Source organism: Scardinius erythrophthalmus (assembly GCF_964197995.2).
Source record: "Scardinius erythrophthalmus genome assembly, chromosome: 20".
Taxonomy (NCBI): domain Eukaryota; kingdom Metazoa; phylum Chordata; class Actinopteri; order Cypriniformes; family Leuciscidae; genus Scardinius; species Scardinius erythrophthalmus.
This window is the reverse complement of record NC_138240.1, coordinates 26,636,840-26,655,315: the sequence shown is the minus strand read 5'-3', so window position 1 is coordinate 26,655,315 and position 18,476 is coordinate 26,636,840. Positions and strand designations below refer to the sequence as shown.

The 18,476-nt window shown below is 41.8% G+C and overlaps 1 protein-coding gene across 1 annotated transcript in view; it reads left to right on the top strand.

The window, feature by feature from the left end:
- Positions 1-18,203, top strand: part of adgra2 (adhesion G protein-coupled receptor A2) — a 96,327-nt gene extending 78,124 nt beyond the window's left edge. The window contains exons 12-19 of the mRNA XM_081349342.1: positions 196-396; positions 1,291-1,480; positions 1,680-1,888; positions 7,135-7,262; positions 7,424-7,547; positions 9,527-9,675; positions 13,152-13,241; positions 13,883-18,203. Of these exons, the coding sequence (XP_081205468.1) occupies positions 196-396; positions 1,291-1,480; positions 1,680-1,888; positions 7,135-7,262; positions 7,424-7,547; positions 9,527-9,675; positions 13,152-13,241; positions 13,883-15,320 (2,529 nt within the window). The 3' untranslated portion in view covers positions 15,321-18,203. The remainder of the gene's footprint in view (positions 1-195; positions 397-1,290; positions 1,481-1,679; positions 1,889-7,134; positions 7,263-7,423; positions 7,548-9,526; positions 9,676-13,151; positions 13,242-13,882) is intronic.
- Positions 18,204-18,476: the final 273 nt, after the last annotated feature.

Sequence of the window (18,476 nt, the reverse complement as noted above, 5' to 3'; positions counted from 1 at the left end):
TCACTCCCATTATAAAGCTTGGAAGAGCCATGACATTTTTTAATATAACTGCGATTGTTTTCGTCTGAAAGAAGAATGTCATATACACCTAGGGTGGCTTGAGGGTGAGTAAATCATGGAGTCATTTTCATTTTTGGGTGAACTATCCCTTTAAGAAAGGATTCTTGAGCACTAAAGCATATTTCTACTTCTTAGAATTCTCGTAACATTGTGATGGAGGCTCACATGATTCGCCCTGCTCATTTTACTGGCATGAGCTGCACGGTCTATCTGAGACGAGAGGGGGCAGGAGGGAGCCAGGTGCATGATGGGAATGAATTTTCCCTTGAGCAGCAACTGCGATTTCGCTGCACCACAGGAACACATAACACCTCGCTGAACGCTTTCCATCTCAAGGTTTGTCACTTTTGCACGTTTGTTTTGAGTTTTGTGTGTAGACCTAGTATATTTATCCAGTATGTCTGTGGAATATACTTACTTTATGCACTATTTGAGCTGACAGACTTATTATACCGTTGTGAAAAAGAAGTGTGCTTAATTGTATTGCAGTGTTCTTCAAATCTGTACTTTCAGATAATATATTATTGAAATTAAAGGCCACTTAAGTGTACTTAAAGAGAGTACACTTTCATGAGCATGTTACTTAAGACACTTAAAAGATGTTCTTTAAAGGACATATTTTAATCATTGTTTTTTAAATAATCTTTAGTCATGCTTTACAGAAGTACACTTATATTTATGTGTTGACTAACATACTAAACCTATGTAAAGCACTTGATTATACATTTACCTGTATTATACATGTAACTACACATGTAAATTGATATATTTTAAATGTACTAAATTGCAACTTCATCATTACAAATGTGCAATTACAAACATTTAGGGGTAATTATGAAATTACATATCAACCTACTTAAGTGGTTAAAAAAAGCCCTCTTAAGTTCAATTGCATATATAAATAGAAATTCAATTTCCTGTAATGCCAAAATAACATGCAATTTAGCTTCCGAAAAAACACATCTAAGTATATTCTTATAAAGTGTATTATATCCAAGTACCCTTTTTAAAAGTTTGCTAAAGTTTTTTTTTTTTACAAGGGAAGAATTGTTTATTGTCATAATCATTGTTGTCTATCATGTTGCTACTTGCTACTGTTTTATAAATCTAAAAGTAAGTCACTTAACCATGGTAAAATGACTGGAACGCAATGCCTCAAGTGCCATTTTGCTTTAATAAAGTCCTCTGCCTTGCCCTCACATTGTATTTTTTCTCTCTCTCTCTTTCTAGAATGCAGTGGCTCTCGCTTCAGTGTCACTCCCTGCCTCTCTTTTTCCGCCGAATGCTCCTCCTGACTGTAAGTTGCAGTTTGTGGCATTCCGCAATGGAAGATTCTTCCCATATACCAGCAATTTTACCGGACCTTCGGACCTTGCCCGCAGACGTGGAGTCAACACGCCAGTTATCTATGTTGGCCTTGGTGCGTTGCCTTCACCTCAAACATTCAAGGGATTCGAAATATTCATAAAATTTTTACAATGTTCTGAGTATTTGGTTGTATACTGATGTAGTACAGGCATTTTGGGAGAAGACTAACATAATTCATCCTTGGACTTTAAAATATACAATTCAGTTTAGTAAATCCATGCATCTCAGAAACAACTTTCCCTTCCTTTCAGATGGATGCAGCATGTGGAATCAGTCCGATCCCATTATTGTGTCTCTACGACACACTTCACCTGGAAATTACCCTGTTGCTGCCCATTGGAGATTGCAGGCGCTGGAGCATCATGGGAGTTGGAGTCTAGATGGCTGTCAGCTGGCCCATAGCGATGCGTCCACCTCTACACTGCGCTGCTCTGTGCTGAGCAATTATGCTGTACTACAGGTAACATTGGGACACCTTTATAAAATACTAATATTCCTAGGCTGTTCCAAATAAAATATATAGCGTATATATGTAGTAGTACTATAGGCTGCACCCAAAGAGTAGGTATTGTAATTTTTCTGCCTCTTAAGATACATTGTTTTGGGCCAGGATCTCTTATCCTTCATGGAGGATCCCAGAATGCATTTCAGAATGCAGTTCTGTAAAAAATAATTCCAAGATGTCCAACAAAGCAAAAGAAAGGACAATGGACCCTTTTCGCAGAATGTGATGAAGCGTTTCCACAGTTAATTTGTAGAAATTGTATATAAATGTATAACGCTTTGCGTTATCTTATCTTGGCAGTAAAGAAAAAAAGATAAATTAACACTGCCTCGAGGGATAATTCTCTTTTTCCTGCTGTAATCAATCTCTCTATTTTTTTCTTTTGCCATTGGAGCAAATGGGAATACAAAAATTATATTTCCTGTTGTCTCCCATTCACCACTATAGAAGTTTACCCAACTATGATTTCTTTTGCTTCTGAGAACTTTGGAAATATGAAAAGGGCCAGTTACACTTGATATTTTAATATTTCATTCAGTACTGAAAAGTATCAATAAAATTGTTCTATCAATTTAAATACGGATTATATTACCCAATATTTGTGTTTTCCATATATTTTTATGTGTCACTAACTTAATATGCTAACACCAAACTCAACTGTTATCAGTCTTCCTGTCAAAGCACTGAATGAGTGATACATTGGGTTGCTTGCTTTTTATGTAGAGCATTTCAAATCACTCAACTATGAGGTTTGATAATGTTGTGTGATGTGATGTTGCGTAGAAATGTAGGAAGTAGACAGCGAGGCTGTCACATGCCTGTCCTGTCTTGTGCTGCACATGGGTGTTTGTTATGTTGGGCCATGTGCTCGTGTCTATTGTCTAGCCCCTCCCAGCTTGTTATTTGATTATTGGTTAATTTATCCCACCTGTTAGTCTCATTACCCTCCATTGTTTGTTCCCCTATTTAGCTTCCTTGTGTTTGTAGTCCTGTGCTGGTTCGTTGTCTGAGTTACCTGTTCCTGATGTTCCTTCCCGCTGGCTAGTTGTGTCTTGAGTTTGTATCCTATCTGTTTGTGTGGAATAAATCTCCTCTGCATTTGAATCCTCGTCTCTCGTTCATTCAGCCGTGACAGAACGAACCAGCCAATATGTGGATTCAGCGGAGTGAGGTTTTTCCTCAGGGAGAGGAGAAGGGATCTTCAATCTCCTTATTTGAGTACTTCGCCAGATGCGCTCAAAGGACTTGGGAGGAGGAGAGGACCATGGCCGATGACGATCAGCGGAAAGGAGAGCCTTCACCACTGATCCCGAGACGGAGGAGGAGGAGAAAGACTTCCTCCATGCCTGTTCCGGTGGTCCCAACTCCGGTGGTCCCAGTTTCGGTGGTCCCAGTTCCGGTGGTCCCGAAACACAGGAGGAGGGAAAAGACTCCTTCTGTAACTGTTCCGGTGGTCCCGAATCCAGTGGTCCCAGTTCCGGTGGTCCCAGTTCCGGTGGTCCCAGTTCCGGTGGTCCCAGTTCCGGTGATCCCAGTTCCGGTGGTCCCGAAACATAGGAGGAGGAGAAAGGCTCCCTCCGTAACTGTTCCGGTGGTCCCAGTTCCGGTGGTCCCAGTTCCGGTGGTGCCTGTCGAGCCTGTGTCTTCGGACAAGATGGCCGCCACCGAGCCTGTTCACGTCATGCCTGCCGAGCCTGTGTCTTCGGACAAGATGGCCGCCGCCGAGCCTGTTCACGTCACGTCTGCCGGGCCTGTGTCTTCAGACAAGATGGCCGCAACAGAGACTGTTCACGTCACGCCTGCCGAGCCTGTGTCTTCGGACAAGATGGCCGCCGCCGAGCCTGTTCACGTCACGCCTGCCGAGCCTGTGTCTTCGGACAAGATGGCCGTCGCCGCGAGTGTTCACGTCACGTCTGCCGAGCCTGTGTCCCCTGACAAGATGGCCGCCACCGAGAGTGTTCACGTCACGCCTGCCGAGCCTGTGTCTTCGGACAAGATGGCCGCCGCCGAGCCTGTTCACGTCCAGTCTGCCCAGTCAGAGACTGCTCACGTCACGTCTGCCGAGCCAGAGACTGTTCACGTCCCGTCTGCCCAGCCAGAGACCGTTCAGGTCACATCTGCCCAGCCAGAGATGGTTCAAGCCACGTCTGCCCAGTCGGAGATAGATCGGGAGATGCCCATTCTCATGGCCGGGGGGGCACTGATCGGCTATTTAGAGCGTTTAGCTCGGATCCTGGAGACGCCCTTCAAACCTCCAGTGTCTGTTCCGGAGCCGGAGCCAGTGTCTGTTCCTGAGCCGGAGCCAGTGTCTGTTCCTGAGCCGGAGCCAGTGTCTGTTCCTGAGCCGGAGCCAGTGTCTGTTCCTGAGCCGGAGCCAGTGTCTGTTCCTGAGCCGGAGCCAGTGTCTGTTCCTGAGCCGGAGCCAGTGTCTGTTCCTGAGCCGGAGCCAGTGTCTGTTCCTGAGCCGGAGCCAGTGTCTGTGCTTGTGTCTGTTTCTGTGCCGGTGGTGCCTGTTCCTGAACCGGAGGTGTCTGTTCCTGAGCCCTTAGTGACCGCGACACTAGCCATTATGGCCACAGCCATGTGGTGTGTGTGGGCTACGCACACACTTGGACCGGTGGTGTCTGTTCCTGGGCCGGTGGTGTCTGTTCCTGAGCCGGTGGTGCCAGTTCCCGAGCCGGTGGTGCCAGTTCCAGTGCCCGAGCCAGAGGGGCCAGTTCCAGTGCCCGAGCCGGTGGTGCCAGTTCCAGTGGTGCCAGTTCCAGTGCCTGAGCCGGTGGTTCCAGTTCCAGTGCCTGAGCCGGTGGTACCAGTTCCAGTGCCAGTTCCAGTGGTGCCAGTTCCAGTGCCTGAGCCGGTGGTACCAGTTCCAGTGCCAGTTCCAGTGCCTGAGCCGGTGGTGCCAGTGCCAGTTCCAGTGGTGCCAGTTCCAGTGCCTGAGCCGGTGGTACCAGTTCCAGTGCCAGTTCCAGTCCCTGAGCCGTTGGTGCCAGTTCCAGTGCCAGTTCCGGTGGTGCCAGTTCCACTGTCAGTTCCGGTGGTTCCAGTTCCTGAGCCGGTGGTGTCAGTGCCAGTTCCTGAGCCGGGGGTGTCGGTGCCAGTTCCTGAGCCGGTGGTGCCAGTTCCAGGGCCAGTTCCAGTGGTGCCAGTTCCTGAGCTGGTGGTGTCGGTGCCAGTTCCTGAGCCGGTGTCGGTTCCTGTTCCTGAGTTGGGGTCGGTTCCTGTGCCATGGTCGCTTGAAGGGTCGTCTACTTCCTGGTCTCCCGAGGGTTCGTCTCCGCCGTGGCCGCCCGATGAACTGCCGTCTCCGCCCTGGCCGCCCGAGGGAAAGTCTCCGCCCTGGCCGCCTGAGGGAAAGTCTCCGCCCTGGCCGCCCGATGAACTTCCGTCTCCGCCCTGGCCGCCCGATGAACTGCCGTCTCCGCCCTGGCCGCCCGAGGGAAAGTCTCCGTCCTGGCCGCCCGATGAACTGCCGCCTCCGCCCTGGCCGCCCGATGAACTGCCGTCTCCGCCCTGGCCGCCCGAGGGAAAGTCTCCGCCCTGGCCGCCCGAGGGAAAGTCTCCGCCCTGGCCGCCCGAGGGAAAGTCTCCGCCCTGGCCGCCCGAAGGAAAGTCTCCACCCTGGCCGTTTGCACAGCCTGCCCTGTCCTGGCCTCCTGAACCCTGTGGACCACTCTGGTGTCCCAGACATTTTTTTTCCCCTGTCCCGCCCTGGTCTGTCCCTCCCGTCCCGCCCTGGTCTGTCCCTCCCGTCCCGCCCTGGTCTGTCCCTCCCGTCCCGCCCTGGTCTTATGGAGCGTCTGGTAGCCGCTCCGTAGGGAGGGGGTAATGTCACATGCCTGTCCTGTCTTGTGCTGCACATGGGTGTTTGTTATGTTGGGCCATGTGCTCGTGTCTATTGTCTAGCCCCTCCCAGCTTGTTATTTGATTATTGGTTAATTTATCCCACCTGTTAGTCTCATTACCCTCCTTTGTTTGTTCCCCTATTTAGCTTCCTTGTGTTTGTAGTCCTGTGCTGGTTCGTTGTCTGAGTTACCTGTTCCTGATGTTCCTTCCCGCTGGCTAGTTGTGTCTTGAGTTTGTATCCTATCTGTTTGTGTGGAATAAATCTCCTCTGCATTTGAATCCTCGTCTCTCGTTCATTCAGCCGTGACAGAGGCAGCTTGAAACAGAGACACCAATACAATGAAATGAAAAATCTGAAATATGTCAATTTTATTATTACTCTGTTGTGTAAATAGTAACCAAGTGCTAAGTATGTCAGCTCATTGATTAATAGCCCTGTTATAGAAAGTCTTATAAAGCAAATTAGCTCCCCTAATTTCCCCACCCTTACTAGAGAGATATAGACCATTCTTTACCTAGGAAGGACAGATCTCCCATTACAAACGGATACTTTACACTACATTTCGATAGCACAATTTTACAGTCCTGTTCCCTATGTACATTCTTTGTACTTATTATAGTAATTGCAATAACTGGGTAATAACTAGGTACTAACCCTGAACCTACCCCTAAACCTACTGTAACCTTAACCCATGTAGTTACCTTACATAACTGAGTACTTTCTTAGGTAAGTACACTGTAAGTACCCATAAGTACACGTACTGTAAACATGTGCAACCTACATTTCTTCATCCTGCGTCAAAGGATTTTAATGTTCAGCTAAGTCCTATTGGGTGTTATTGAGAAAACGGTATGAATAATATTTGATAGATCGGTTTGCTTGGCACTGAAGAACCCATGATTCACAGGAATGACATCAGAGCAATTTCTCTGAAACTTTTTTATGATGATTGTAAGGTGTTCTTGTTATAGTGTAATTATATGAGTTATATTAATTAGTTATATTACTTTAGGGTTAGGTTTAGTATTAGGGTTTGATTTAGAGTTAGTTGCATGTAATTATGCATACTTTATAGTTATTAGTAACTACATCTACATTGTTGCAGAAAAAAATGCTGTATTTAAATGGCTATTACCAATTGTATCCCTATAAATCACTGGATGGATGGATGGATGGATGGATGGATGAATGAATGGAAGGATGGCAGATGACAGACAGATAATGTGGAATTTCTCACACTTTTTTGAGAGTCCTAGAGGTGTAGATAGGCAATAAAGTTCAAGGGTTGAATGTTTGAAAATATTCTCACCATTTCCTCAATATTTATCAATATCAATATTGGTCAATATTTCAGGAGATGCCAGATTTCCCAGGTTCACCTTCAGTTCCAGTGGAAGTGCTCCATCCAGTGATCTACACCTGCACTGCAGTGCTACTCCTGTGTCTCTTCACCATCATCATCACCTATATACTGCATCACAGGTATTTCTCTCACCTTGTTCAAAATGAACACACCCAAAAACTGTTGCCACACGGTAGTAAGCACACAATTCTCTATAATGTTGCTATCTGATTTGTTATTACTGGAATAGCCAAACCTGTTCATTAAAAGTGGACATAACAGATGCTTTCTTTGCCATCAGCTCTATCAGAATCACGAGGAAGAGTTGGCACACCCTCCTGAACACTAGTTTCCACATCGCGATGACGTCTGCAGTATTTGCTGGAGGCATCACTCTGACCGGCTACCCAATTGTATGCCAGGCAGTAAGTTTCCATTTCTCTTACATAATAACGTTTTATTTTATTAGGCGACTTTTCCTACAGCTTTTTCAAGGCCACTTCACAAACACATAAGAAGTGAACAAGCTTTTGAGTCACAAATGCAACTGACAAACAAGAGATTGAGGTGATATTGTGGAGATTCAGTGCGAGTGATTTACAGTTTACAGTGCAAAAATGCACAAAACAGTAAAGAAAAATGACTTTTAAAATAGTAAGCTTTATTTACAGTAAAAAGGAACATAAACATTCAAAAACAAAATGATTAGCTTTTATGTGGCATTGTACACTCTTAGAAAAAAAGGAGTTTCTATATAGAACTTTCTTGGGTTCTTGACCCTATATGAGATGAAATGTCTTAAAAGATTGCATATTGCTTTAATGTTAACAGGCTATTTACATTTTTTTTAATTATTATTATTAAAGGGTTAGTTCACCCAAAAATGAAAATTCTGTCAGTAATTACTCACCCTCATGTTGTTCCAACCGCGTAAGACCTTCGATCATCTTCGGAACACAAATTAAGATATTTTTGATTAAATCTGAGAGTTGTTTCACTCCTCCATAGGCTTTCAGAGGGACCGAAACTTGCTGGCCCAGAAAAGTTATTAAAGAGATCGTTAATATAGTCCAAGTGACTACAATTGCTTAATCCTAAGTATATCAAGCGACGAGAATACTTTTTGTGCGCAAAAACAAACAAAAATAACGACTTTATTCCACTATTCATTTCCTTCTCTCTGGGCCTCGTAGTGTTTTTGCGCTGCGCGTCTGTGTTGCACGTCATCACGCATCACACACATGACCCGCTTCGGCCAATTGTGAGCCTACGTGGTGACGTGTAACACAGACGCGCTACGCAAAAACACTACGTGAACCAACTAGAGGCCCAGAGAGAAGGAAATGAAAAGTGGAATAAAGTCGTTATTTTTATTTTTTTTTTAGCGCACAAAAAGTATTCTCGTCGCTTGATAAACTTAAGATTGAGCCACTGGAGTTACTTGGACTATATTAACGATCTCTTTAATAACTTTTCTGGGCCAGCAAGTTTCGGTCCCTCTGAAAGCCTATGGAGGAGTTAGACAACTCTCAGATTTAATCAAAAATATCTTAATTTATGTTCCGAAGATGAACGAAGGTCTTACGCGGTTGGAACAACATGAGGGTGAGTAATTACTGACAGAATTTTCATTTTTGGGTGAACTAACCCTTTAAGTAAGTTTATGAGCTTAACGTTAAAAATGAATTAAAACAGAATTAATTAAAGCTAAATCAATAAAATTATCCCATGATGGGAACCCCTAAAATGTTCTATATATGAAGCGCCTGGCAGAACCCTTTAAGGTTCTATATAGAATCTTTTCTTCTAAAGGCCCTGACACACCAAGCCGCCGGGCTGTCATTGAGCGTTGATCAGCCCAGGTTTTGTGGCGTGTTCCACACCGTCTGCCCTAGTTGGACATCATTGCGGGTATTTTGGCCGATTTAGCATGTTGAATCGGTGAGAGAGAGAACTCTGATTGGCTGTTTAGCTTAGCGAATCAGAATAAAAGCTAAAGTGATGAAAGTGAACAAAGAAGTCAAGACGGCACAGACATCTTACCCTACCATTCCAATGCATGAATATTGAAACAGCATGAGTCGCCTAGAATGAAGAAACTGATCAGCATGATTGATATTCAAAATGGTAATGGTATATCTGCAGTCCTAGTTTCAGTTCCCCTTTTTGAATGACAAATATGAACTATTGGTACCTGCTGATATAGACGGTTATTTCCTTATACCAGGCGCAGAACGAACATGCTAATTGACAGTTGATTGTAGTCGTTTTGGTGTGTTCAAGCACAGCCTTAAGTGTGTCACGGCCTTAGTAATATATTATCTTAAAAATGTATCTTTTTTTCTATGCGCTAACATCTTGTTACTTTACTTGTGTTACTCATGTATGTGTATGTTTGTGTCAGGTGGGGATTGTTCTTCACTACTCTTCTCTGTCCACTTTGTTATGGATCGGTGTTAGCGCCAGGGTAATATATAAAGAAGCTTTATTGAGGACTCCACAACAAGTAGAAGGCGAGACTGCTGTACAACCAACCCAGCGGCCCATGCTCAGGTCAGTGAAGTCATCATGGAGGGTTGGGAGCATTAGATGAATAATAACCGGCTTGTTTTCCATAAATTATCTTTTACAAGCACACTCAAACTCACAAAACAGATATCTGTTTTTTATTTCTCTCTATAATCTAGCCTCAGTGCCCATAAAACCCATGTTGAACAAAAATTCTTTGTAAACCAATCAATAGGCCCACATGGACTGTAATTGTTTTACATGAGGGGAATTTTAGCATTTAAAGGTGCAAATTGGACTTTTTATTGCTATTCAAATCGGAAATGTCAGTGTTTTTGTCCAACCACCCATGAGATCATTCTAGGCTGAATTAGCTCCTTTTAACAAACACAACTGGTGTCAGAATTAACATTCTTAAAGGGATAGTTCACCCAAAAGTGAAAATTACCCCATGATTTACTCACCCTGAAGCCATCCTAGGTGCATGACATTCTTCTTTCAGACGAATACAATCAGAGTTGTCCTGACTCCTCCAAGCTTTATAATGGGAGTGAATGGATGTGTGTCTTTGGAAGTCCATCAAAGCGCATCTATTCATGATTAAAGTGCTACACATGTTTCTGGGGGTTAATAAAGGCCTTCTGAAGTGAAGCAATGCATTCGTGTAAGAAAAATATCCATATTTAAAACTTTATTGACTAAAATATCTAGCTTCCGGCAGATTACCGTATGCATCGATTTACTGCAAAAGAGTAACACTTGAACTTGACGCACAATGTAAGACGAACGCGGATGACCAGTCCTGTTTGTTTGAACCGCGAGAGGCGTCAATTGCCATCATTACGTTGTGGACTCCGATTGTATTCGTCTGAAAGAAGAATGCCATATACTGTACACCTAGGATGGCTTCATGGCTGCATTGTTTTGATCAAAAACAGTAATATTGTGAAATATATTTACAATTTAAAATAACTATTAAATACATTTTAAAGTTTCATTTATAACTGTGATGCCAATGCTGAATTTTCAAAGTCTTCAGTGTTACATGATCCTTTAGAAATCATCCTAATATGATGATTTAGTGTTCAAGAAACATTTCTTATTATTATCAATGTGAAAACTGCTCACAATTTTTCTAGAAACCGTGATGCATTTTAATTTTCAGGATTTGTATGATAGAAAGTTCAAAAGAAAAGCATTAATTTGAAATATTAATCTTTTAAATTTACAAATTTAACATTAGAAATGCCATTATGGTCATGGTAGTGTATGTTCATTAATGTTTTTCCATTACATATCACATTATTAAAGCTAAAATTGGTCAAATTAAACATTTCCCTTTCTTTGTGTTTTCAGTTAATCCTCGATTAGCAAGGTAACAGCTTAGAATACTAGTTCGGCATAGTTCTAAGTGGTTAAAAAAGCTCTTTTTATTAGATATACATCCTACTAACACACTACAGGCCAGATTTACTAAACAGGGGGAATTAGAGTGCAAGAGCAATCCCATAAAAAAAAGCACAGATGGGAGTGGAAAGACGTTTTGGTTTAAGACACTTTTTTGGGCGGTAAATAATGGCACAAATACCAGTAAATGGACTAGCGCAAACCTTACTAAATCACCTTATATGATTCATTTAACTACTCTCCTCCCATGAATTTTGTGTCTGAAAGGGAAACTCCTACCAATGCATATGCAATTAGTAAATCATGACAGGAGTTTTTAACGCTAAAAGAGGGTTTGCAAGCTGTTAGTAAATCTGGCCCTACGTTTTGATCAGGTATTGAGGAAAGTGGGTAGGATTCAGCGGAGGGATGGGATCTTGACACACAACAGAATCCCTTGTACCTGCTGTCTAAATGCTTGAGTTTTATACAACAGACAAGCCCTGCAAATATCTCTTTTACATTCAACGTTCATTCTAAGAAACAATTACTGTTCAAAAGCCTCTTGAATAACTGCTGTTGTATCAGTATGAACATAACATAAGATGATAACATTAAAAGTTCCTTCCTGTCATCATCATCAAAGGAAATGTATGGGTTCCATCGGAGCTCTTGCAGTATTCAGAGTAATTGTCATTTCTCAAATTGGTCATAAAACAATGGCAGTTTTATGTGCAAACGTCATAATGAATGAGCACTTCCTGAGAAGAAACTATTGATAAGCATGTACAGGAGGAAAATGGGCATTTGAGAGCAACTGAATGGACCACCATGATGTAAAAAAAACTGCCTAATCAAAGACCATCATTGTCCAGATAAAAGCTGATTCCCATCTGCTGTTCTGGAGAGTCAGACAGAGGAAGGAGAGCGCAAATGGGGGGAATGGGAAAAGATTAAAGTGGACAGTTGTAAATCAAATGAGCGGAAGGACTAGTTAAGGCTAACGTTCACATGTCCTCAAAGACATGCATGCAAATATATTAATTCTCTCTAGTCTGTGTTCTCTGTTTTTACCCCAGACCTCCATGCTCTCCACATCCCCTAGGGAGGTCTGGCCAGATCCCACGCCTGCCTCCTGGGACAAATCTTGTTATTTTTCCTCTCCCTCCTTCACTGTCTGGAGCCCAGACTCAGCTCTTCATTGACAGACAGTGTCACAGAACTAACCTAATGTATAGACCACACAAATTTCTTTTACGGCAAGCAAAGGGAACATCTGTAGCAAATACAACAGACAGCAGTGTTACTGTATGTCCATTATGTATTTTTTTTAGCAACTTTTTGTATCTGATTATTAAAGGGATAGTTCACCCAAAATTCTTCTGTACCTGTATGTAGTTACACGTTACTACATGTACTTACTATAGTAATAACAGTAAATGATGCATAATTACAAGTAACTAACCCTAAACCAAACCCTAACCGTAACTCTACAGTAAGTACACGTAGTTAATTAATATTACTCAGTACTTATTTGAGTAAATACAATTTAACTACGTCACCTTAAAATAAAGTGTAACCAAATTTCTTTCTTCTGCTGAACACAAAAGAAGATATTTTGAAGAATGTGGGTAACCAGACAGTTGATGGACCCCATTGACTTCCATAGTATGAAAAAATAAATAAAAATACTATGGAAGTATATAAGGACCATCAATTGGTAACAGACATTCTTTAAAATATATTCTTTTGTGTTCAGCAGAAGAGAGAAATTCATACAGGTTTGGAACAACATGAGGGTGAGTAAATGATGATAGAATTGTATTTTTGGGTGCCCTATCCCTTCAAGTTAATTTAAGGAACAAAATCAGCTGGTCTTTGTGCTCACTGACAGTCTTACGCTTATAAAGATCATGAGCGTCATGCACATATGTATATATGTATATTATTATTATTTTTTTAATATGTGCATGATGCTTTGAAAACAGAACAGTCAATGAAAGATATTGTCCCTCATTTAAAAAATATTTCTTAAATTTAAGTTTTTTTTTTATGATTAGTTATTTTTCCATGGTTAGCATTTGCAAAATGGCCCCTAACAGTCTTCTTTTCTTTATCTCTGTTTCTCTTGGCAGGTTTTATTTGATAGCTGGCGGTGTCCCACTCATCATATGTGGTATTACTGCAGCTGTAAACATCAATAACTATGGAGACAACATTCCTTAGTGAGTACTGTGTTTATAAACATTAGGAAAATGTGTTTGCTCACGTCTAGTTTTAGATGTTTATATCATAAACGGCCTACCTAGTGCTAAGATTAATACACTGATTCTTGAGATATAGGACAAAACACATCTATATATCATTTGAAATATAAATGAAATAGTCATGTTTAAAAATAATAAAATAAAAGTGGAATGCTTACACTAAATATTTGCTATTTCAGTACAGTGTTTTGCCATAATCAAGAATCTTTACAGCAGCACAACTCAAGCATTGTATCCAGTACTGGATCTAGCTGCGCTGAAATTAAAATTATTTCATTTTATTTTCACAGTGTGATATTTTTATTACAGGTTTTATGGTGTTTTTGTCACATCGCAGTCTTACAGATAGACTGGTGACACTTAATATAATAATAAAATGAAATCAACTGAGGTCATTCTCTTAGTTTTTTATTAGCTTCTGTTCTTTCTCTAACTGTCTGATACTTGTTGCAGATTTATTACTCATGCTGGGCCGCTCCTTTACAGGCTCTTTAAAAAGTGTCTGTTTTTGTACAGAGCTTGCTTTGTGTTTTTGTTATTTGACTGATTACCGCCTCTGCCCTCTCTGACCTTTTTCTCTGCTCTTGACCTTTCTGCAGCTGCTGGTTGATATGGCAACCCAGTTTCGGGGCTTTCTACATTCCAGCTGGATTGATCATTCTGGTGACCTGGATCTACTTCCTGTGCACTGTTTTCTGCCTGAGGCACCGAAACTCCCAGGAGTCCAAAGATCCTCCATGTTCCGCCTCCGACCCCTCAACCTTGCCAGAGAGTCAACCAGCGCTCAGTGGCAGCACCAGTCTTCTCTCAACGGACTCTGTCGGCCCAGTGCATGCTGGGACGATAGTGGAGGACCAGTACTCTTTGAAGGTCCAATGTTTGGCGCTGGTGGCGACACAGATTGTGTTTTTGGGGCTGTGGTGCTGTGGCGCTATGGCCGTTTGGCACGTGGATAGAGAGCGGAAACTCTTCAGCTGCCTGTATGGAGGAACGGCTACCGGATTAGGGATCTTCTTGGTGCTCCATCACTGTTTCAAGCGTTTGGATGTCCAGGCAGCGTGGCTAGGGTGTTGCCCCGGGTACCGTCGCTCCCAACCCATGCCAGCCTATTCCCATCCCTGCACTGCCACTGTAGGCGTCCAGAGTGCCTCAGAAAGGGGCTCCCAAATTTTTGTAGGATGCCACCCACCGACGGACCCTAACAATTACTCTTCTTCTGCCAGGTCGTCATCTACTCAAAGTGGAACGACGAGCATTGCCGCTGGGCCTTGCAAACTCACCAACCTCCTCCAAGTGACGCAAGACAACGTGAACAACGCCGCCCGGGCACCGACGGGAACTAATACCAACACAAGCTCAAACACGGAGAACAACAAACCGGCCAACAACCTGCTGCCCACTCTACTGCCCGTCCAGCAACCTCAAAGGAGGAAGGCTTGTAGTAGAACCAAGGGTGGCAATACCCAGTACCATCACAGAGGGGACGCTAGAGGGCACTACCGCCTCAAAGCTCTCAGAGCGGGTGGAGGAGGTAGCATGGGTGCTTTGGGACCCTCTGGGACAGAGCAATCAAACATCCACCTCCTACACAAACATGCTTCCAGCGAGAATGGAAGTCTACGGAATAGCCATTCAGAGAGCCAGAACGGCCTTCTGACCAATGGACGGCACAGAGGGGAGGGACTAGTGACAAGCCCTTCGGAAGGAAGTGATGGAGGTAGTAGCGGAAGTAGAAAACCTTTTCCACTGTTGCCTTCTGTAGCAAGTAGGGCCGCCATGCAGCAGAACGCTCAACGCCGTAGCGCTAGCAAAGACAATCTTAAAATGGCTGCCGCAGCTGAGAGAGAGTCGAAGCGGAGCTCGTTCCCACTAAACGTGACATCAAATGTCACTGCGACGCCCTCATTGTCGACAGTTTCAGCACCAAATGGAACACTAAAGGGATCCGTGCTGGAACTGGACACTAGCGGAACTGACCAATCACAGGGTTCGGTTGGTATGAAGAGCAGGGTATGGAAGAGCGAGACAACTGTATAATAATGAGCTGCGGTTAGAGTTGAAAGACTTTTGAAGGTTTCTTGAAGGTGTGACCTGTATGCTAAGAGCCAAAGCATGGATTTCTTTCTCCACAACCCTGCTGAATAAACTAGCTTAAAATGGTTTGCTGGTCTTAGTTGGTCTGTTGGCTGGTTTTAATGGAATTTTGGACACTTTTTCCTCCCAACTAAACACCAGCTTAGCCAGGCTAAACCAACTAACACCAATAAACCAGCTTAGTAGTGTTGTAGAACTTAAGACTGGATGAGTCTGCCTCCATATTTTCATATGTTCTTGATTCGGACACCAAAGCTGGTCTCGAGGACTACAACACTTCGACAAATCTGACATATCTGCTGTGTCTCTGGACTCCGGTCCTTGTGACACTGATGAACATCCAGGCTTCATTCACCCTAAAGAAAAGCATATACTGTTTCTGTAATTGTTCAGACCCTCTCCAGGTCTCTGTTTTGACTTCATCCGGTCTTGTCCAGTCACGAGTACTACAACACTGCAGCTTAAGCTGGTTCAAATTAGGGTTTTTATTAGCAGGGTAGAGAACCATTTGGCTCCTTTATTGATAAATCGCCTATATTTGTAAGTTTCAAAAGTATTCTGTGGTCTTGGAACCGTCCAACATGCAAAAAGCTAATGCTTAGCATGCTAATAAGGAGAGGTTATATGAAGAGTTATATATGAAGAAAGAGATGGGGTGTGTATGCAAAACCTGACTCCTCTAAAAAGAGATTGGTGGAGGAGTTGGTGTGCCAAAATATGCAAAATCATTTGGTGTGCTTTTGTTTGCTTGTAATACCACTTAATCTAACAAACTGTTTGAATGCAATGAATATTTTAATATCGAAAATGCCAAGGGATATGAACCTAAAGTTCAGCTGTTTTGGCCTTTATGTTTCTGACTATGCATATCGATAAGGATGGAGGACCGTGTGCTTGTTCCCTTAATTTGTTCCCTTTGTGTCTTTGTCTGTTGTTGTTTTTATATACGTTTGATTTTTTTCATGCTATTTCATTTACATGTCTGTAAGAATGTACATTAAGTGTTATGTTTGTATTGTTTGACTATTTCAGTGTTAATTCAACTCTCTGGCACTAATAAGCAGCTCTTGGCATCAGTCCGACACAAATATAGAAAACAAACACTTGCCACAGATGAGCATCCATCCCTAACAATTCCTTCCATGTTAATTGGAGCTGGGAATGTCGTTCTTGTTCTTCTGATGTTGTTCAGCAGAACATGAGCTATTGTATTTCGTTTTTTTAGAGAATAGGAACCATTTGGAAACCGTTGCTTCATAGTGCCCTCTATTGGGTCATTCCTGCCATTGATCAAATGCACTGATAATGAATGTTGATGGACAAATTATATAAAAAGTGACAGCTTCTTTAGATGCCACTCCAGAGTTACTAAGGGATTTGATAAGGAAGGGCAAGTGTTTGTTCATACATGTTCTGTTGTAGTACCATGTGTAACATGGGCTTTTTAGCACTTGGTTCAGGTTATGGAAATAGCATTTGACGTATTTTTTTTATTATAAATAATAACATATTTATATTATACATATCAGTATTAATTTTTTGATGTAATTGTTGTTGTCGTTATGCAATTTTGCGGTATCAGTATTTTACAGAGGATTGATGGCCTAATCGGTTTTATAAACTCTGTTTTTAGTCTAAAAGCACATCACGTCCAACACACTTTTTTTAAAAAACACTTTTGCTTCCAATCATTGTTCATCCTACAAATGTTTAGCAACAAGAATCATTCATCTCCCAGGAATTGTTAGTACTCCTTCTAAAGCATATGCAAAGTTTTGTTGTCGGATAGCAAGGAGTTTGCAATAAAAATAATTATTTAAATAGGTATTTTGTTTTTCAGAAGTGTTCAAATGACTTTTTCTCATGAGAGCAAATAATGGACACTCCCAACCAAAAGCCAAAGGCGAATTCAGATCTTCGCACTGACTGCCCCCCCCCCCCATAAGCTACCAGAATCTGACTGTAGTGTCACTATTTTTAGATTTCCCTCACATGATGACACAAGCAACACATAATATTATCCGTCTTTAGCTTACATTTAAAATGGATAACTTTAAAATTGTATTCAGGGATGTTTGTATGCCAAAGAAGCTCACAGTTTAACCTTTAAAGATGATCTTATTTGATATTGTGTAGCCTCCTGTTTGTCTTTTCAAGCCAGAAATCTCCCTTAAATACCACATATTGCTAAAGAACAAGTCCTCCCTTTTCCCAAAATCACAAAGCATTTAACGTCATGATGACCCTTTTGTGATTAATGTAGGTTAATTGTTGATTATGGAGCCTATGAGAATAGAGAATATGAGATTGTGTCATTATTACAGATTTTATGTGCTATGATTTCAGAAGTTTTGAGTGTCATTTGAAACTACAACAACACAAAACCTAGTCAAATAATAAATGAAATTTGTGGCCTACTCAAGTTGGCCATGTGTATGTAGCCTAATATGTGTTTTCTCTTAAAAACAAAGGAAATTTGGCTTGTTTGTGCATAATGGTTTCATGTGACATTGTGATATTTGCATGAACAATTTTCTTTGCCTCTGGGTAGGCCTAGCTTCTGATGGTCAGTATAAATTCAGTGTTATCCTAATTGTTATTGTTATTATTAAAATCTCCCTTTCAGTGTTCGAGATTATGGAAGCATGATAGTTTTGACTATCAACTCGAAGTATAAAAGGGAGATTTTAAAAATAACACGAGTATTTATATTTTTCTAACTCACTTCAATATGAAAATGATAACATTTTTGTATCGATTTCAGTAATATATTTCCTATAGATGTTAAGATTGTGCCTTTTCAATGACCTGATGCAAAATAAAGGTTTGGGGAAAAAATGCTCAAATGTTTTTTTTTTTTTTTTTTTTTTATGTTTCTGTATCATATGTGATCTAAGTGAGAAAAGTCCCAAGTTACCCGTAGTTTTCATTTCTCAATTACGTAGCTTCAGTTTCTATGTATCATGTAAATCGGCATCCTCGGCAGAAGGTTTAAAGTCGGTCTGGAGCAAAGTGTGCTAATCTGAAAGATGACTAATTGGCTTTAAAAATTTTACTCACTGTTGTTTTCTATTTGTGAAAAATTATTAATCACTTACT